The following is a 20,824-nucleotide window of genomic DNA, read 5'->3' as shown; positions in this document are numbered from 1 at the left end:
AAATGATTAATTCTCCTTTCAGTGCTGCATGGCATGACATTTGGTTACCAGCTTGTTTGGTTCATAACATTTGGTTACAGCTCATCTGAGCTCTATCATACAGTCATCAGAGAATCATAGAATGGCTGAGGTTGCAAGGGGCCTCAGAGGTCATCTACTCCAAGCTCCCCAAAATGGGCAGGGACACCTCTCAACTAGACTCAGCTGCTCAAGGTCTCATCCAACCTGGCCTTCAACACCCCCAGGGATGAGGCAGCCACACAGAGTCTCACCACCCTCCTACTGAGGAACTTCTTCCTGAGCTCCAGTCTAGCCCTGCTCTGCCTCAGCTTCAAACCATTCCCCCTTGTGCTATTGATAGACACCCTGATGAAAGTCCCTCTGCAGCCTTCCTGCAGGTTCCCTTCAGCCATTGGAAGGCAGCTCTAAGGTCCCCCTGGAGTCTTTTCTCCTCTGGGCTGAACAACCCCAGCTCCCTCAGCTGTGTTACCTCTAGGAGCATTTTAACAGTACAGAAGCATTTATATCCCATGAAATACTCCAGGTCTGGCTGTAGTAAACAGCAAAGTTTATCAGCCAGGGAAGGCCTTTAGCTTTCTTTTGGAGAGAGTTCAATAGCTTGCAGACTAATCACACCGAAAGTTCTCTTACGTGGACCTTCCTGGTGTAGGAGTTGCTTTATTCTGTGCTCCTGGAGTACTGGAATAGCTGCTGAACTTTGTGGGGCTCCTTAATTGACAGAGTAATTTTCATCTCATAGCTTCTCCCTTCAGTTTTTGCAGTGTGATTGTTGCTTTGGAACTGCTCCTTTCAGCGTAGGGAAGTGCAAGTCTCAAAGCCTTCGTGCAGCAGGAGCAATCTGTGCTGCTGGTGTCTCAGCAGCACTCCCCACGACCTTTAGTTGAATCCATTGTTTTATCAATCAAATTATGGTAGTATGAGTTAATTAATTGACTTGATCTTGATGTGACACAGCCTTCCTGGAGTCCAGGCAGAAAGGAGGGAGAGGAAAGAAGGCTCTGTATAAACACCACATGCAAAGGCTGAAGCTATCAGCCTGCCATTAGCCCCTTTATCTAAGAGGCTTTTGGCATATAAATCAAACAATAACCTCTCTGTTTTGACTTGGTGCCAAAGTACATAGCCACAGTTGAGTCTAGAGCAGATTACATCCACCAAGTGGCTTCAGGGCTTGGAGGGAAACTGGCAAACAACAGTTAAATGATTCAGGATCACTTTTATGTTCTCTAACCTTGGCTCTTGGGCTCTTATTTTATGGTTGCTTTTTTTTCCAGTACCATTTGCATGTTCTTAGCATAAAAACTAATGCATGGAGGGCATTTAAACCCACATCTAAGTGAGGCTGTCAGAATAATGTTCTAAGCTGCCCAGTGGCAAAGAGGTTTTTTAACCAGTTTTGTGTATTTTGCCACGTTTCAATATCTTGACTAGGCTGGGGTTAAGGTGCTGATATCCAATGCTCCTTCAGTGGTTTTCTGCAGTCACAATAGCAAGATGACATTACCTCTCTGTTTACCTGCTTTTTGGAAGTTAGGATGGAGTGGAAAATAGTTCAGGCTCCTACTTCCTATTAGGCTGAGCACATTTGCCAGTTCCACAAGTCCCTGCTGGCTCTTCCCTGTTCCACAAGTCCCTGTTGCCTGGGAGAAGAGCCCAACCCCCACCTGGCTACAACCTCCCTTCAGGGAGTTGTAGATAGCAATAAGGTCTCCCCTGAGCCTCCTCTTTTCCAGGCTAAGCAACCCCAGCTCCCTCAGCCTCTCCTCATAGGGCTGTGCTCCAGACCCCTCCCCAGCTTTGTTGCCCTTCTCTGGATATGTTCCAGCATCTCAACATCTTTCTTGAATTGAGGAGCCCAGAACTAGTCACAGGACTCAAGGTGTGGCCTCACCAGTGCTGAGTACAGAGCAGAATGACTTCCCTGCTCCTGCAAAGACTGCAGCCTTATCTCTGGCCATAACGTAATGCTTTTGTTTCATAAACCAAGAATTAGTCTACTGGATATCTCCTGTGATTGCTTTCATTCTGCTTTCGGAGCTGGCTGCTTGATTAGGTACTGGGGCCAATGACAAAAGGAAGGGACAGGCTATGAGAACCTGTGAGCAAACATCAAAGCTCATTGGTGTGACTGCTTAGTGGCAGAACCCCCTGAGGTTTTATGCTCTCCTCTCATTGTCAGGCTTGCTGTGCTCTGCAAAAGGTGTTAGAATCACAGCATTGTTAGGGTTGGAAGGGACCTCAAGGATCATCCAGTTCAAATCCCCCTGCCATGGGCAGGGACACCTCACCACAGCAGGTTGCTCACAGCCACATCCAGCCTGGCCTTCAAAACCTCCAGGGGTGAGGCAAGATGCTGGAAGGGAGGAGATGCACAGAGCTGTGCACTGCAGTAATTTACCTCTTGTTGTGACATTTATATTGTAGAATGGTTTAGAGTTCCTGGCCTGCATTATAGTGTAACTATGGGGGCCTACAGGAAAGCTGGGGAGGGACTTTGAGGGTGTCAGGGAGTGATAGGACTGGGGGGAATGGAGCAGAAATAGAAATGGGGAGATTGAGATTGGATGTCAGGAAGAAGTTGTTCCCCATGAGGGTGGTGAGAGCCTGGCACAGGTTGCCCAGGGAGGTGGTGGAAGCCTCATCCCTGGAGGTGTTTGCAGCCAGGCTGGATGTGGCTGTGAGCAACCTGCTGCAGTGTGAGGTGTCCCTGCCCATGGCAGGGGGGTTGGAACTGGCTGAGCCTTGAGGTCCCTTCCAACCCTAACAGGTCTGTGTGGATTGTGTAAATCCAGGTCTCACATTTCTCTGAAGCAAACCCACATGATTTAGGCACAGTCTTTCCAAAGGCTCTGCAGTGTGTAAAATCTTATTTTAAAGACTAAAGAAATCTACTTAGATTTCAAAAAAATACAGAAAACTCCTTCCAGAGAGCAGTGGGTCACTGGACAATGTGTAAAAGCAATAAACAGACCTTGGGAAGTGCAGGAATGTGAGAGGAAGGAGAGGAACTGGGGGACTGGATCCCATGCCCAGCACTGATTATGGCACCAGTGTCATCGGATCAGGGCATTTGGACTCAAGCAGAGGAACTGCAGATGGGAAAAAGAGGAGGGGAAGGGGCTGTGACAAGAGCTGAAAGGCAATCACAGGCAAATGTCTCACCACAAGGGAAGATAAGATAATATTGTTTCCGAGTGTTGGAAAGCTCTAGAGGGACAAAGCTGTGGTGACTTCTCAGATCAGGCAAGAGGCAGTGCCAGAGCACTGTGCTGTGTCCTGCTGACTCACTCCCAGCAGCTATTCCTCTCTGGTCACTGCTGAAGTTGAAGGATGGGCAGTTGTTCAAAGCAAAAGCCTTTCTCTGAAAGGGGAATAGGGGGTGAATGGGAAATGCTTTTGGGTTTGTTTTTTTTAGTATCATAGAATCAGAGAACTGTCAGGCTTGGAAGGGACCTCGAGGCTCAGCCAGTCCCAACCCCCCTGCCATGGGCAGGGACACCTCACACTGCAGCAGGTTGCTCACAGCCACATCCAGCCTGGCTGCAAACACCTCCAGGGATGAGGCTGCCACCACCTCCCTGGGCAACCTGTGCCAGGCTCTCACCACCCTCATGGGGAACAACTTCTTCCTCACATCCAATCTCAATCTCCCCATTTCTAGTTTTGCTCCATCCCCCCCAGTCCTATCACTCCCTGACACCATCAGAAGTCCCTCCCCAGCTTTCTTGGAGCCCCCTGCAGATCCTGGAAGGCCACAATGAGGTCTCCTGGGAGCCTTCTCTTTTCCAGACTGCACAGCCCCAACTCCCTCAGTCTGTCCTCACAGTAGAAAGCACACTTCTGTTGCTCCTTTTCCTTCTTTCATTACCCAAAAATGTGCTGACCCCATCACTGCTGCTCTCCGTGGGCCGACCTCGGCAGCTGCCTGTGCACGTGAGCTATAAATGCACATTGATCTCACCCTCTTTATAGGCTGTTCCCTGGATGGTACCTAAACCACCAGGTATTCTGCACAGGAGAATGTAATGCCTCCAGATGAAAAATGCCTCCAGATGAAAAATGCCTCCAGAAACTCAGTGGGTTACAGAGATCTCAGCATACAGGAGTGTGGTTGACCCCCATCTGCGCTTGGGCCACACCACAGTTGGTTTACTCTTTGCTATTTTTGGTGTGCTGAAGCAGGCCTCAGAGATCATGCAAACTTAGGTCCCTGGGATTAAAGCAAACCTACTGTGGCCAAAGGAGGAAGAAAGAGTTTACAAAGCCAAAAAAGCAGACCAGCCTCCTCCACCCTCCCCTGCCATTTGTTTCAGTTGTATGAATCATTCTCCTTTTGCTTAGGTAGTTAATTAAATTCAAAATAGCCAGTCTGTTATTTCAGAGGGGTTTGAATGTTTAAACTAGGAGCAAGTAGGAGTAGCAGCTGAAGTAGGGACTTGCAGTAGTGATGCTCTGCTCTGCTGAGACCCCACCTGGAGCACTGTGTCCAGGTCTGGAGCCTCTGCTCCAGGAAGGATCTGGAGGTGCTGGAAGGTGTCCAGAGAAGGGCCACAAGGATGAGCAGAGGGCTGGAGCTGCTCTGCTCTGAGGACAGATTGAGGGAGTTGGGGTTGTTCAGTCTGGAGAAGAGAAGGCTCTGAGGAGACCTAATTGTGGCCTTCCAGGATCTGCAGGGGGCTCCAAGAAAGCTGGGGAGGGACTTTTGAGGGTGTCAGGGAGTGATAGGACTGGGGGGGATGAAGCCAAACTAGAAATGGGGAGATTGAGATTGGATGTGAGGAAGAAGTTGTTCCCCAGGAGGGTGGTGAGAGCCTGGCACAGGTTGCCCAGGGAGGTGGTGGCAGCCTCATGCCTGGAGGTGTTTGCAGCCAGGCTGGATGTGGCTGTGAGCAACCTGCTGTAGTGTGAGGTGTCCCTGGCCATGGCAGGGGGGTTGGAACTGGCTGATCCTTGAGGTCCCTTCCAACCCTGACAATTCTGTGATACAGCTATAGTATAGGTTCCTTCCAAAGAGCTTGCAGTCTAAGCTGACAAGTTTGGGAAGGGAGAGCAGCAAGCAATGGCAACAAATAGAAAAAGAATGACTTTTGCTGAGGTCTGTAGGCTCTTTGGGGATTAATTTCCCACCCTTTACTATTTCCTAAACATCTTTATGAAGTATAGGAGTGAGAAAGTTGAGACTGCCCCAAACCTGTGCAAGCTCTGGGAGACTTTTATTGTAGCTTCCTTATGTTTGGTTTTTTTCCCCTCTGTTTTAAAGTCTTAGCTGCTGGGGTCTGTCTTTCTGTGAGTCTGCTGATGTTTATGGTGATGAAGAGAGCTGGGAAAATGAGAACAGGTTAACATATTAGGAAAGAGAAGCTTGAGTTTTCTTCCAGACAGAATAAAATAACCCCAACTCTCTTTGAAACTAGCTCCCTGCTGCTTCCTGAGCTCTGTAGCTGCCCATTTGGATCTGCATGTTCAGGAAGGGCTTAGGGGACGGGCAAAGTGGTGGCTTCTTGCAGCCCCGACCTCAGGCACCACTGTAAACGACAGCTGGGCCCTGTGAATGGGAAGTGAGCAGGGTCCATAGGCTGAGCTTCTGAGTGATGCTGGGAGGTTAAAACTGCTGCCCATGAGCGCTGCTCAGCACCAGAGCTGACATCACCCTTGACAAATGGGCAGAGGGCCCTGCTGCAGATGTCCTGGCTGCTTTGGGATGTGCTGCCCTCACTGCTGGAGGAAGGTTGAGTTGCACTCTGTGAAAGAGAAAGGGAGAGGTGGTGTCAGGCAGCTGACTTTTCCTTTCTCAAAGCACAGCCATAGGATGAGTTTTGCTCTTCCTATTCATTTGTGGTTTGTTCAGAAGAGTCAAGTCAGCTTTCTTCCCATGGTCCTTCCACCCACTCAGGCTTTGACAGAGGATGTGGGCTCCTGGTCTGACAGGAGTGGGACGTGGCCATCCCTTTACCTGGTGTGGGAGACAGCAGAGGTCTGCTGAGCACAGCCCTGCCCTTGCAGCAGAGTTTAAGCACAGCTGCTCTGTCAGAGGCTTCAAGTGGATTCATTGCTGGGTTTTTTTATGTGCCACAAAGCAAAGCTTGGTTTGGCATGTTTATAAGCATGTTGTAAATGACAGCAAAACCTATCCAGGAGTTAAATGTCTCCTGAGGGGGGAAAAAAATGAGGGAAACTTTTTCTTTAAGAAAGAAAACAAATAAAAGAGAAATCCAAAGCAGTCAACCCCAATGTGGGGCTGTAGCCCCAGGCAAGGATTGTTTCCTCCCTTCTTCTCTCTCCTAGCTTAACAAAACCCTACCCAATTCATTCACAACAGCAACAGATGCAGTGTCCTGGAGGAGAGAGAAGTCTGTCAGGGAACTGAGTGCAGATGAGCCACACAAATACCTAATTTACGCTTAGCAACAGCAGCAATAAACAGGAAACCTGTGAGAACAGAAACCATAAGGACATTTATTACAGTTGGCTGTGGATTCTTCTTGCCATGATGAAACTCATAGGGGATGGGAGTTCATCAGATCACACCAGCAGCCTGCAGGGCTGCAAGTATTGGCTTTGGGACTTAAACTCTCATGGAGAAGTTAGTGCCCAGCCTTTTTGTAGCTTTTTTTTTGGGGGGGTGGGTAATTGAAGCACTTTGGACTGTTCCTGGTAATCCCCTGGTTGAAGAGCAGTGGTTCCTTTGAGGCTGCTGTGTTCATTTATTCTGTGTGGGTTCTTACACTTTAGAGTTGGTGGCAAATAAAGCAAAATACTGGGCTTTTGGTTTGTTTCTTTGTTTTCATAGGATCAATAAGGTTGGAAGAGACCTCAAAGATCATCAAGTCCAACCTGTCACCCAAGACCTCCTGACTACTAAACCATGGTACCAAGTGCCACATCCAATCCCCTCCTAAACACCTTCAGGGATGGTGACTCCACCACCTCCCTGGGCAGCACATTCCAATGGCTAACAACTCTCTCAGGGAAGAACTTTCTCCTCACCTCCAGCCTAAACTTCTCCTGGCACAGTTTGAGACTGTGTCCTCTTGTTCTGGTGCTGCTTGCCTGGGAGAAGAGACCAACCCCCACCTGGCTACAACCTCCCTTCAGGGAGTTGTAGAGAGCAAGAAGGTCTCCCCTGAGCCTCCTCTTCTCCAGGCTAAGCAACCCCAGCTCCCTCAGCCTCTCCTCACAGGGCTGTGCTCCAGACCCCTCCCCAGCCTCATTGCCCTTCTCTGGACACCTTCCAGCATCTCAACATCTTTCCTAAACTGAGGGGCCCAGAACTGGACACAGGACTCAAGGTGTGGCCTGAGCAGTGCTGAGCACAGGGCAGAATGACCTCCCTGCTCCTGCTGGCCACACTGTTCCTGCTGCAGGCCAGAAATGCATCAGAAATTGTCACAAATGTTCCACTAAGGCAAATCAAGCTTTGACACCACTTTGTTTTGGACTTGCATCCTGCCCACCTCAGAGAAGTTCCTAAGTAGGAGCCCTCCTCTTAAAATGCCAGTGTTGTTGCCTGAAGCTGGCTGCAAGCTACGTGCAGTGTAACCCTATCGTTTTCTCGCAGTGATCCAGCTGCCAAAGCTCTCTGGGAGTCCTTCATGAACGTCAAACAGAAGGAAGCTGTGATGGAGGCCAGGAGACACCTTGTGGAGGCTGCGAGCAGAGAGAATTTGCCTATTAGAATGAGCATGGGTGAGTGGGGTCAGATATCCTTTCCTGCACACTGGTAGAGTGACAGAGGATGTCAGCTCCTCTTCCTCCTTTTGGGGACCCCCAACCCTCTCCTTGCTTTATCCTCATTCTTGTCTGCAGATTTCAGGTGAGCACTGTGGCCAGCATGGGATGTTTCTGGTATATAAGTGCAAGGGAAGGGGTTTATCATAAATACAGCAACCTTCAGAAGATTGAGAGCAGAAATCAGCTCCTTTTCGTGCTCTTGAGCACCCCCAACCCCTATCCTTGGTTTATCCTCATTCTTGTCTGCAGATTTCAGGTGAGCACCAGTTACTATAGGATATTGCTGGTATGTAAGTGAAAGGGAAGTGTTCTGTTATAAATACAGCAACCTTCAGAAGATTGAGAGCAGAAATCAGCTCCTTTTCGTCCTCTTGAGCACCCCCAACCCCTATCCTTGGTTTATCCTCATTCTTGTCTGCAGATTTCAGGTGAGCACTGTGGCCAGCATGGGATATTGCTGGTATATAGGTGGAAGCCATGGAGCATCTGCTTTTTAGAGCAGGTCTACACCATGGCAGCATTCATTGCTACTGAACACCTGAGTTCTCTGTAGGGAAGCTCCAACCTGTGTTGTTTAGCAATTGCTGCTGTTGTGGGGAAGGAAGAATTCGAGTGGCCTGTTCTGCCCCTGATTGCTGGGTTGAGTTTTGGCAGCCCTTGGTGGATTGCACATAGGTTTTCCCACCACTTGGGGTATTTTCTAACAGGAATGGCCCTAATATGAAATGTCAGAGGCTTTTTCTAGCGTGAAAGTTGCCTCTTCTTACTAAGAGCAGCTGTGTCAGATGGTCAGTATTTTCCTTACTACTACTTTTTTGCCTTCTTTTTCCCTCCCCTCCCCCTGGAAATAAGGAGTGAATTACATTTGAAAGCAAAGCTTTGAATTCCATTTGGTGTAGCTGAGCCCTCCTGCAGTGGCCACCTGCCTGAAAAACTGCATCTCTGTGACACTGTGGCAGCCCAGGAGCCCTCTGCAGTGATGAGAAACTTAATCCCATCCTGTGTCTGTATTTTCAGTGCAAGGAAAATAAACTCTGCTGTTTTCTGGGCTGTGAAAGGCTGCTCCTTACTCTGGGCTGTGCATGTGCTTGCCCATGTTTCTCCTGCAAGCAACATGCCTCATGCCCAGCCTGCTGCTTTCTCTGCCTGGCTGTGTGTGGCTGAAGTTCAGAGAGCTGTGGGAGGACACACAGCTCAAAGTTTTGGGTTTTGGTACCTTCTGAATGTGTCCTCTTCATCCTGAGAGGGAAGGAGACTAGGAGAACTGTAGAAGGGGACATATGCCTTCTCCTCAACACCCTCAGATGTCTGCAGGCCACTGGGTACCTTCTCTTCTCCCATTGAAAGCAGCAGGAGTAGAGAGAGGAGAGGAGTTCAGTTCTGAGGGAGAAGAAAGAGCAACAAAGGAAGTCAGTGAATTCTGTCACATTTTTTGAACTGAGTTGATTGGAGCTTTGCTTTCAGGTGTTCTTGGTTGGCATATTCATTTTACTGGTCATATCAAGGAGAGGGGTAGGGGGGATGTCTGAAAGTCCTCCTCTGGACTCGCTCCAGCAGCTCTGTGTCCTCCCTATGAATATGTAGATGTAAATTATTTGGGGGTAATAAAAATCCTGGCATTTAAGGAAGCTCATTTAGAGGATGAAGCCTCCTTTTGAGAAGCCCTCTGGAAGGCAGTTCAGGAGATCAGCAGAGTAGCTAAATTCAAGTGAGAGTGTAAATACTGGAAGGGGATTATTTCTGCTCAGGCCTTAAAGTGTGTGAGTGGAAGGAGTCCTGCTCTGAAGCATCAGCCTGACTTGCAGTACAGTGGAAAGGTTGCTGCTTTGCCATTCCTCTGCTTCCCATTTCATTCTTTATCAGTCTGATGCATATCTTAATCACCTTCTGAGCCTGGCAGCCCATGAATCTCTTGTTGAAAACTTTGCTATTAGCCCAGCATTTGGCAGTGGCAAAAAATGTTGCTACAAATGTTCTTTTGTGCCTTTAGAAACACCCTTGCTCTTCTGCTTGGAAAAAGAGCACAGGAAACCTTCATCAAGCCTGAATTCCTTTATTGTGTCTTTTCAGTGGCATGGAGACTGATGGAAGTGCAAACAGTGGTCCAGTGGCAGAAACAAAGTGCACTGTGCTGCTCCACGAGCCCTGGTTGGCAGAAGGGAAGCCTTTGGGTTTCTCACCCCCTGAACTGTACAAATAGAGCTTTAAAAATCAAGCCCACAGCAAACATTAGCAAAGCCTCAGGCTTGGTGAAGTAAAGAAGAGCCCTGGAACCTTTTCAGATGGGCATGGGTGGAGTTGAACTCTGAAACTGCTTTAGTATCACAGAATCAGCCAGGTTGGAAAAGACCTGAGAGATCATCAAGCCCAACCTAGTACCTAATACCTAACACCTCCTAAGCTTTGGCTAGAAGTGAGAGGATCCTGACATTTTTAGCCTGGAGATATGTCCCAGTGACCCATTTTGAGTTAGCAAAGTACCTTAAAATTGACAGGGAAACCACAGCTCAATGCTTTTTACCTGGAAACATAAAGGGTGTGGGTTGTGCATTAACTTGTGTCTTAAATGCAAAGGTGCATTGAGCTGTAAGGCTGTTCAACAGGCTCTTTATTCCTGACAAGAGCAGTGCAAAATCAAATCAAATCAAGAGTCAATACCATCAATTCCTGGATTAAACTTTAGGGATAAAAGCTACCCACTAAGCAAAGGAGCTGCAGTGGAGTAGAGAAGGACATACACAGCTCCCCAGGGAAAGAAAGTCCCAACTCAGACATCCAAAATGAGGACAGTTCTGTGATGGAGACAAGTAGTGAGACAATGTCACTGTGGGGTTGAGGTCCTCAGAAATGAGGAGAAAGCAGATCAGCACTGCAGGGCTTGAGGTGGGCTGCAGGGTGTTTGAATGCCTTCTGTGGCACATCTCTGGCTGAGTGAGGGGTACCCAGGTAACTCTGTGACCTCTGATTCTGCAGAATCACAGAAGTGTCAGGGTTGGAAGGGACCCCAAGGATCAGCCAGTTCCAAGCCCCCTGCCATGGGCAGGGACACCTCACACTACAGCAGGTTGCTCACAGCCACATCCAGCCTGGCCTTAAAAGCCTCTAGGGATGAGGCTGCCACCACCTCCCTGGGCAACCTGTGCCAGTCTCTCACCACCCTCATGGGGAAGAACCATGCAGAGAGGAGATGATGTTGTAGGCTGCTTCTTGGGAGGCTGATGTTTTTCTGTTGCCCATTTTCCTGATCTCCAAACCTAGCAGGAGAGGAAGCTGCAGAATCAGTGAGGCAGCAGCCAAAATCTCTCTCCTGGCATCCTCCTGAAGCAGAGGCTTTCTGTACCAGCTTGGCTGAGACAGGCCTGGCTTAGCCCAAGGAGTCCCAGACTCCTGCTGGTGAGTCTCAGAGTGCTGCTCCAAGGGCTCACTGCTGTTCTCAGGCCATTCTTCCAAGGAGGGGGGATGCTGCTTGTCCCACACCTGAACTCCATAGCCTGGATCATGAGGCAGTGGTTCCTGAGTTCAATTAGTCTGCTCTAGGTCTCAGCAAGAGGAGCCTGCAGTGTGGGACACTCCAGCCAAGCAGATTTGGGGCTTCCAGCCTTTTGCAACACTGAGTTCCTGACTGCTCCCTGTAGTGCAACTAAAAGTATAGTTTTGACCTGAAGTAAATGTTCCCAGTCCCTGTGACGGTCAGTGCAGCAGATGTTGTGTTGCATCACTCACCCCTGGAGGCAGGAAGGCTTCTCAGAGTGCTAAATGCTTTCAAAGAGCTTGGAGTGTTTCTAAAGATTGTGGATACATTCCCATTTGGAGGGCTTCAGTCTAGGCCTTGGCATTGCCAGGGCAATGCTGCTTGAGTGCAGTGGGGTCAGGCTTTCCCTGATAAGCCTTGATCATAGAATGGAAGGGACCTCAGAGATCATCTCCTCAAACCTCCCCACCATGGGCAGGGACACCTCTCAGCTACACTCAGCTGCTCAAGGTCTCATCCAACCTGGCCTTCAACACCCCCAGGCAGGAGGCAGCCACAGCCTCCCAGGGCAGCCTGTGCCAGAGTCTCACCACCTTCCTGCTGCAGAACTTCTTCCTAAGATCCATTCTAACCCTGTTCTCCCTCAGCTTCAAACCATTCCCCCTTGGCCTCTGCAGCCTTCCTGTAGGATCCCTTCAGGTACTGGAAAGCAGCAATAAGGTCCCCTCAGAGTCTTCTTGTTTCCAGGCTGAGCACCCCCAGCTCCCTCAGCCTGTCCTCAGCTGCCTCAGCCCTTGGATCATCTTTGTGGCCTCCTCTGGACTCGCTCCAGCAGCTCTGTGTCCTTCTTACACTGGGACACCAGACCTGGAGGCAGGATTGGAGGTAAGGTCTCAGCAGAGCAGAGCCAAGGGGCAGAATCCCCTCTCTTGCCCTGCTGCCCACACTCCTCTGGCTGCAGCCCAGCACACAGCTGCCTGCTGGGCTGCATGAGGGCCCTGCTGGCTCCTGCTGAGCCTCTCAGCAACCAGCACCCCCAAGTCTCTTTCTTCAGAGCCACTCTCAATCCACTCTGCAGCCAGCCTGGACTTGTGCCTGGGACTGGCCCTGCTTGCTGCGTGCTGAGTAGCCTCTTGTGGTGTAAGATGGGTAACGGTTCAAGCCCCAACAAAACTGTGCTGCATGGCATGTTTGTGTCTCATACCTCATTTACCTTGCACCTCACTGCTGTAAAACAGCAGATGGAAGTGAAACACAGAGCCCTGTGCAGTGAGGTGAAGCAGAGCAGTCAGCTGGTAGTGTATTAGCTTTGGTTAAATTGTGGCTGGCACATGGTTGCAGGGCTGTTTGGCTAAGCTTATGTCACTTTGAAGACAGGAGTGGGTGACAGTAGCTTTTGCTGTGTCTCCAGACTTTTTGGATGAAGTCTGTATCTTAAGGGTTGTTTTTTTGCAGGGGAGGGTTAGGTAGGGGTTAATTATTCTGTTGGGTTTCTTTTTTTCCCAGACATTAAACCCAAACACTTAAATATGAACTTAGGGCCAGATCTCCTTCCATGTCTGGTTGTGATTAGGGCTGAAGATAACTCTTAAAAATGTCAAAGAAAACAGGAGTGAGTTGCTCTTGCAGGGGCTCTCCAAATATAGAATTTTATCATTTGCTGATGGGGTGCTGCAAGGCTTCTGTTCACTTCAGTGTGAAGTCTGTTTTGTCCTACAGTATGGAGGAAAAGCCTCTGTTAAAATGGTCTTTTCTAGACAGTTGGGGAGATGGAAGGACCAGTCAGTGGGTACAGAACTGGCTTGAAGGCTGCCCCCAAAGGGGGGCTGTCCATGGCTCCATGGCCAAGTGGAGGCCAGGGACAGGTGGAGTTCCTCAGGGATCAGTACTGGGACCAGGCTTGGTTAACATCTCTGTGGGTGCCATGGGCAGTGGCACTGAGTGCAGCCTCAGCAGGTTTGCTGATGACACCAAGCTGTGTGGTGCAGCTGACAGCTGGAGGGAAAGATCCATCCAGAGGGACCTGGACAGGCTGCAGAGCTGAGCCCATGACAACCTCATGAGGTTCAACAAGACCAAGGGCAAGGTGCTGCAGCTGGGTCAGGGCAATCCCAAGCACTGATACAGGCTGGGCAGGGACTGCTTGAGAGCAGCCCTGGAGAAAAGGTCTTGGGGGTGCTGGGGGAGGAGAAGCTCAACAGGAGCCAGCAGTGAGCACTTGCAGCCCAGAGAGCCAAGCAGAGCCTGGGCTGCAGCAAGAGAAGCAGAGCCAGTGAGTGAGGTGATTCTCCCCTGTACCCTGCTCTGGTGAGACCACACCTGGACCACTGTGTCCAGTTCTGGAGCCTCTATTACAGGAAGGATCTGGAGGTGCTGGAAGGTGTCCAGAGAAGGGCCAGGAGGATGAGCAGAGGGCTGGAGCTGCTCTGCTATGAGGACAGACTGAGGGAGCTGGGACTATTCAGTCTGGAGAAGAGAAGGCTTCCCCTTGAGGTCCCTTCCAACCCTGACAATTCTGTGATTCTATGTTCACAGCAGTTGGGAGTAAAGAATGAAGGGGTAAACATTTGTGAATCAAATGTTGAAAGTGAATGCACCTTGTTACTAGCTTCTTGTACTGTGGATCTCTTAAGGGAAATGATTGTGGGCTACAAGCTTAGAAATTCAATTAGCATTTGCTTGCCTAGATTCTGGTGACTGTTGCTGTGAGATGTCATGAATAACAATACTCCTTCAGGAGGGCCATGAAGAAATGGTCAGGGGGTTGGAGCACCTCTGTTATGAGGACAGGCTGAGGGAGCTGTGGGGGCTCAGCCTGTGGCTCCAGGGAGTTTTAGAGAGCAAGAAGGTCTCCCCGAGCCTCCTCTTCTCCAGGCTAAGCAACCCCAGCTCCCTCAGCCTCTCCTCACAGGGCTGTGCTCCAGACCCCTCCCCAGCTTTGTTGCCCTTCTCTGGACACCTTCCAGCATCTCAACATCTTTCCTGAACTGAGGAGCCCAGAACTGGACACAGGGCTCAAGGTGTGGCCTGAGCAGTGCTGAGCACAGGGCAAAATGACCTCCCTGCTCCTGCTGGCCACACTGTTCCTGACCCAGGCCAGGATGCCATTGGCCTCCTTGGCCAGCTGGGCACACTGCTGGCTCATGTTCAGCTGATGTCAACCAGCGCCCCCAGGTCCCTGTCTGCTGGTGCTGGTGGGGTGGGAGATGCTGATTCTGGTGTCTTGCTTGGCACGCAGTGGAAATGTGGCACACCTGTAGTTTGTTGGAACACTGGGACAGTTGTGAGTGTCAGCACTAAGTGCTTTGTTTGTCTGAGGAGATTGCAGAGAGGGCCTCAGGATTTCTTTACATTAAGACAGGAGCCATCTGGTCCAACCCAGGCAGGAGCAAGTTCGAAGAAGGTAGCTGAGAAGTGGTGTGGAAGGAAAGGGATGAAGCGTTGCTAAGAAGAGTCTGTGCCAAAGGCTTTACATCCAAGATACAGTATGTTCTGGTGTGCTTTCAAACTCTTGAAGTGTGAGGCTGGAGGTGGAACATGGCAATAGAGCAGAGCTGGGTGCCTTGCCCAGGGCTGTTCTTCCAAGCAGAGTTGTGTAAGCCTCATCAGTCAGCCTCGCAGAGGATGACTCGGGTACACAAGAGACACGGTGAATTACATATGTGTGTACTCAGGCAGCATCATGTTTTCCATCCCTATTTATTTGCTTACCACCCAAAATGATTGTTAGGGTAGTCTGAGCTGCAGAGGTCTTCCAGAAAGCATCAGAGAAATAGTCAGTCCTGTGAATAATGTACTGAAGAAGAATAAGGACCTCCCTCTGGCTGGGACAGCATGCCAAGAACACGATGAAATACTCAGTGTCTGCAAACATATGTCTCAGTGCTAGATGAGGACATGCAGAAGCCACCTGAAACCCTTTGGGTGTGTTGTTTTAAGACAAACAGGCTCATTTCTACAAGAGGCTTAAAGCATTCAGGAGCTTTTTCAACCAAATTTGCTGATTTCAAGTCCCCTCTGAGTCACAGGGAAGTGCAGTTTGCAAGGATTAGTCTTCATCCAGGGCTGGAGACCCTCTGGTTGCTGGGACTTGGCCTAATATTTATTAACCTGGTGGAAGAAGTGAAAAATAAGGTAATAAAATGTGGCCCTGGTACCTATTAAGTCAAGACTAAGAAGATTCTGGTATGCCAACATTCACAGAATTCCAGGATGTTAGGGGCTGGAAGGGGCCTCCAGAGATCATCCAGTCCACCCCCCTGCCAGAGCAGGAGCACCCAGGGCAGGTCACACAGGAACACATCCAGGTGGGGTTTGAGTGTCTCCAGAGGAGACTCCACAACCTCTCTGGGCAGCCTGCTCCAGGCTCCAGCACCTTCACAGTGACAAAGTTTTCCCCTGTGTTCCCATGGCATCTCCTCTGCTCCAGCTTGCCCCCAGTGCCCCTTGTCCTGTCATTGGACATCCCTGAGCAGAGCCTGGCTCTGTCCCTGCACATCTTTATCCCCAGCAATGAGGGCAGCCCTCAGGCTCCTCTGCTCCAAGCTCTAAGCCCCAGCTCCCTCAGCCTGTGCTCCCAGGCAGATGGTCCACTGCCTGCAGCAGCTTTGTGGTTCTGCTGGACTCTTTCAAACAGCTCCCTGAGGTCCTTCTTGATCTGAGGAGCTCAGAACAGGACACAGTATTCCAGATAGAGCCTCAGCAGGGCAGAAGTTTAGTATAGATGACAGTCTCTAGAAAGCTCAATTCTGGAAGAGCAGGTATTAAAAAAGTTTTGTCATCTGCTTTGTTTGGGAACACAAGCAGAGAATAATGCAGGCACTGGCTAGGGAGAGCTGCTGCTTTTGTGTCCATCCTGATTTAACAGTGAAAAGGGGAAGCTGAATGTCAGAATGCACACAGAAGGAAGTAGAGAAGAGCAAGAAAGACTTGCAGGTGACCATCAGCCCCAGAGAGGATGGCTTTGTTTGTGGTGGGTGAGCAAACATTCTTAGAAGTAAGCCTGTGACATCTGCTTTCAGTCTGCTGTAGGCTTTACTGCTCTTCAGGTCCAGAGACAGTGTGGAGAAGGCAGCCAAGCAGCATCTCATGCTGGCCTACTTTTCATCTTGCCTAAGAACTGAGCAGGAGTTGGAGCTCTCCACTGCTTCGTTAACAGTTTAAGGACCAGATGACTTCTGAACTGAGCTGAAGCTGAGCTCAGATTGTTATTCTGGCACTTCCTGCTAAAGAGGGCTGCTGAAACTTCCTGAGAGGAACAAAAGTGTTTTGAGTTAATAGTTTCATCTGGCAATTGCACTAACAAGGAGACCTAAGGAGCGTCATCCGCTCTGCTAAATTGCTCTCACTTAGCTTGCACAACATCCAGGTCCCCAGGCAGTGCTGCTGCCCACTTGGCCTTGGGGAGCGTCAGAGCTTTCTGCATTCTTCACAAGTATCCATCCGGTGCTGGACATGATCACAGGCAAGCTGCTGAGAGAGGGAGGTCTGTATTCAGCTGTAATCACAGCAAATCAGGGGTTGGAAGGGACCTCCACTGACCATCCAGTCCAACCTCCCTGCCAGAGCAGGATCACCTCGGGCAGGTCACAGGAACACACCCAGGTGGGGCTGGAAAGGCTCCAGAGAAGGAGACTCCACAACCTCTCTGGGCAGCCTGCTCCAGTGTTCCACCACCCTCACCATACACAAGTATCTCCTCAGGGTGAGGTGGAACCTCCTGTGTTCCACCTTGTACACACTGTTCCTTGTCCCATCACTGGGCTCCACCAAAAAGAGCCTGGCAGCTTCCTCACCCTTCAGGTATTGATAGACATTGATCAGATCCCTCTCAGCCTTCTCTCCTCCAGACTGAACAGCCCCAGTTCTAACAGCCCATTCCTAAGAAGAGGAAACCAGGGGCTTTAAAAGTTTTTCAGCTCTTGACTGCCTTGAAAAATAGAATAGAATAGAATAGAATAGAATAGAATAGAATAGAATAGAATAGAATAGAATAGAATAGAATAGGAATAGAATAGACCAGACCATGTTGGAAGAGACCTTCAAGATCATCGTGTCCAACCTATCATCCAACACCACCTAATCAACTAAACCATGGCACCAAGCACCCTGTCAAGTCTCCTCCTGAACACCTCCAGGGATGGTGATTCCACCACCTCCCTGGGCCTGAGGAGCTTTCTGCTACATGGAGAAGCTTTCTTTTGGAGAAACACAGCAGGAATGTCTTAGCACAAGTGTGCCAAGGTCCTTTCTTATTCGTGGCTCTGTCAGGTGAGAAAAGGACCTCAACAAAAGCGCTGTGGCCAGGGAAGCTCAAAACTTCTTTCTTGTTTTTCCTGCATAAAGGTGAACCAAGTTTAAAGCTGTGTGTGTTTGACAGTCCCTGTAGTGATGGAGAAGCATCCACTCCTTTATGCAATTGCTCACACAAGGTACTTTGGTGCTTCCCTCTTCACTTGTTTGCTTGTCCCTGCGGAGATAATTGACTAAGCGGCAGAAGGAGAAACAAGGGCTGTGTTTGGAACACTACACTGATAATTCTGACCTGTGCTCTTCAGACACCTTGATCATCCATAAATCCTGAGGTAAAAAATAATAATAAAAGGCACTTTGAGAGATTCTGAGGTTTAATAATTTGCTGCCACCACTAAATCTGTCAGGAAAAGCAATTCTGGTCTCGCAGCGGTGCCTGCGTGACACGACCGAGACTGCAGCAGTCAGTTGAAAGGGAAAAAGAAGCTCCTCCTCTGGCCTTGTGTCTCCAAAGGTGGTATGCTCCAGTTAACTGCTGAGGTGAAAGTCTTTCTGTGCCACTCAGCTTGCTCTCACTACTCAAATACCTGAGGATCCAGTACCTGAGGGTCCTTCAGGCGACAGCCAGCAGGGCTTCACAAAGGGCAAATCACCTTTGCTATGAGGAGAGGCTGAGGGAGCTGGGGTTGCTTAGCCTGGAGAAGAGGAGGCTCAGGGGAGACCTTACTGCCATCTACAACTGCCTGAAGGGAGGTTGTAGCCAGGTGGGGGTTGGTCTCTTCTCCCAGGCAAGCAGCACCAGAACAAGAGGACACAGTCTCAAGCTGTGCCAGGGGAGGTTTGGGCTGGATGTTAGGAAGAAATTCTTCGCAGCAAGAGAGATTGGCCATTGGGATGTGCTGCCCAGGGAGGTGGTGGAGTCCCCATCCCTGGAGGTGTTTAGGAAGAGCCTGGCTGAGGCACTTGGTGCCATGGTTTAGTTGATCAGATGGTGTTGGGTGATAGGTTGGACTGGATGATCTCCGAGGTCCTTTCCAGCCTGGTTAGTTCTGTATTCTGTTCTGCCCAGTTTTTCATTTCTGCAGAATTCAGTGAAACTCTTTGTTCAGAGACAGTGGAAGTTGTCTCCTCTTGAACAGCTGCTGCTGTTGCCTTGATGCATCACAAATGTTCTGTTTCTCTTTGCACTTGTCTACCCAGCTCCAGGGTCTAGAACTCCTCAATCTAACCAGATTCCTTGCCTGCTGTTTCCATCCTTGTCAGCTGCAAAGGGTTTCTACCTTTAAATTGTGACCAGTTCTCAGCTCTGGCAGCTGTGGTTTGATTCCTTGACCACAGCATGTTTTGATCTTGCAGGAGTCTCCAGTTCTGTGGTTCATCTCACTGTGTGCTAACAGGCATCAGGATTTCAACCCCCTTATGTAAGGCCAATACTCAGAGCAATCCAGCTATGCCTTCTGCTCTTTCTCCATCTTAATGGTGCTTCACACCCTTGTGACAGCTTAGTGCCAACATTTGTCCTACAAATATGTACCTGGGCACACAAGGACACTCTTCTGTCACCTTGCTATATGCTAGCACTTCCCTGCTGCATCTTACTCGCCACCCACTTGTGGAAGTTTCTTAGATACCTAACAATTCCTCTAATCCTAGTTTTCCCCCCTTAAATATGGCTGTGGTAGTTACTGCTGTACTAAATCCATGTGGAATATAATCAGTTAGTTAACTGGCTACAGATTAGCTTGACATGATTCTATCTGATGAATGTCCTCTGCATTTTATCCTCCTTTTCTCTGATGCAAGGTGTGTTTTTCTTGGACATTTACCCAGGGCCTTTTCACAGTCCTGGCATCAGATTAATAAAGTAGCTCATTTCCACAGTTCCTTAGACATAAATATTAGCTTTCTTTTTTTCCTGGTCTAGGCTGGTCCCTGTTATCTCTTCCTTCTTATCCTGAGTTAATCAGATTACTAAAATACAGAGCTGCTTGCTCACACTGATTTCAGTCTGGGACAGAAGTGCCTTTTCACTGGGGAGGCTGGCACCCACTCCATGATGTTTCTGTTACTTCTGTAATGGTTTTTTTCATTCCCTACATGATTTCTTCTTTCTGTTGTCCAAGCTCCTTGCACTACAGCATCACAGAATGGTAGGGATTGGATGGGACCTATGGAGATCTAGTCCAAATGTTGTTCCTAACATCCAATCTAAATCTACTCTAGTTTCCAACCATTGCCCCTCATCCTACCACCACAGGCATTTGTAAACAGTCTCTCTCCATCCTTCTGGTAACCCCCTTCAGGTACTGGCAGGCTGCTATTAGCTCTCCCTGGAGACTTCTCCAGGCTGAACACCCCCAGCTCCTTCAGCTTGTCCTCAGAGCAGAGGTGCTCCAACCTCCCGATCATTTTCATGGCCCTCCTCTAGACCCTCTCCATCAGCTCCATGTCCTTCCTGTGTTGAGAGCTCCAGATCTGGATGCAGCACTCCAGGTGAGGTCTCAGCAGAGCAAAGTGTCAGCATCACCTTTCTGGCTCTGCTGGCAACACTGCTTTGGATGCAGCCCAGGCTGAGATTTGCCTTCTGTGCTGCAAGCTCACCCTGCCTGCTCCTGGCCAGCCTCTCATCCACCAGCACCCCCAAATCCTTATCCTCAGGGCTGCTTTCTATCACCTCCTCCCCCAGCCTGTACTGACAGTGAGGATTGTTCTGACCCAGGTGCAGAGCCCTGCACTTGCTCTTGTTGAACCTCATGGGGTTCACCTGAGCCCAGCTCTCCAGCTTGTGCAGGGCCCCTGGACGACATCCCATCCCTCTGGTGTATCAGCACCACTCAGCTTGGATAAAAGAGGATTTGGAGCAGGGAAGGAAAGCAGAAATGCTAAGATTGATGCTGTGGGTAGTACAGAAATTAATGTAGCTGAGGAACTGTGAATGGTTAGTTAGGAGCGAGCAAAGTACTTGTGCACTAATGCCTGCTCTAGGTGAAGCTGCTTCAGCAAGGCCTTTGCACCAGATCTCCATAGATCCTGCTCTGACAGAGGGGGTTGGACTCAATGATCTCCAGAGCTCCCTTCCAACCCCTAACATCCTCTGATCTGTGACCCTGTGACTTTGGTACCTGCACAAACATAGGAGTAAAGTTAGGAGCAGAGGATAACTGTGATGGAGCAGGAAGAGAAGAGGGAAGGACAAGGTTGTTTGCAGTGCTTTCTGGCAGTAGTTGCCATCCTCTGCCTGTGAATCTCTGGATTTGCTTTAGAAGAGCGACATGGCAGTTGAGACGTGATGACCTGCTTGACATCCATCTCCTCTTGGCTTCAGAGGACTTCCCTGCCACACTGGAA

At 49.5% G+C, this 20,824-nt stretch overlaps 1 protein-coding gene across 1 annotated transcript in view; it reads left to right on the top strand.

The window, feature by feature from the left end:
* SCFD2 (sec1 family domain containing 2) overlaps positions 1–20,824 on the top strand; it is a 187,428-nt gene that overhangs the window by 25,321 nt on the left and 141,283 nt on the right. The window contains exon 3 of the mRNA XM_068137763.1: positions 7,580–7,707. Within this exon, the coding sequence (XP_067993864.1) occupies positions 7,580–7,707 (128 nt within the window). The remainder of the gene's footprint in view (positions 1–7,579; positions 7,708–20,824) is intronic.

The sequence above is a fragment of the Melanerpes formicivorus genome, unplaced genomic scaffold, assembly GCF_026170545.1.
Source record: "Melanerpes formicivorus ecotype bairdi unplaced genomic scaffold, bMelFor1.0.p_v2 SCAF_4, whole genome shotgun sequence".
NCBI lineage: Eukaryota > Metazoa > Chordata > Aves > Piciformes > Picidae > Melanerpes > Melanerpes formicivorus.
Note: the sequence above shows the minus strand (reverse complement) of the source record. Positions and strands in the feature narration are given on the sequence as shown.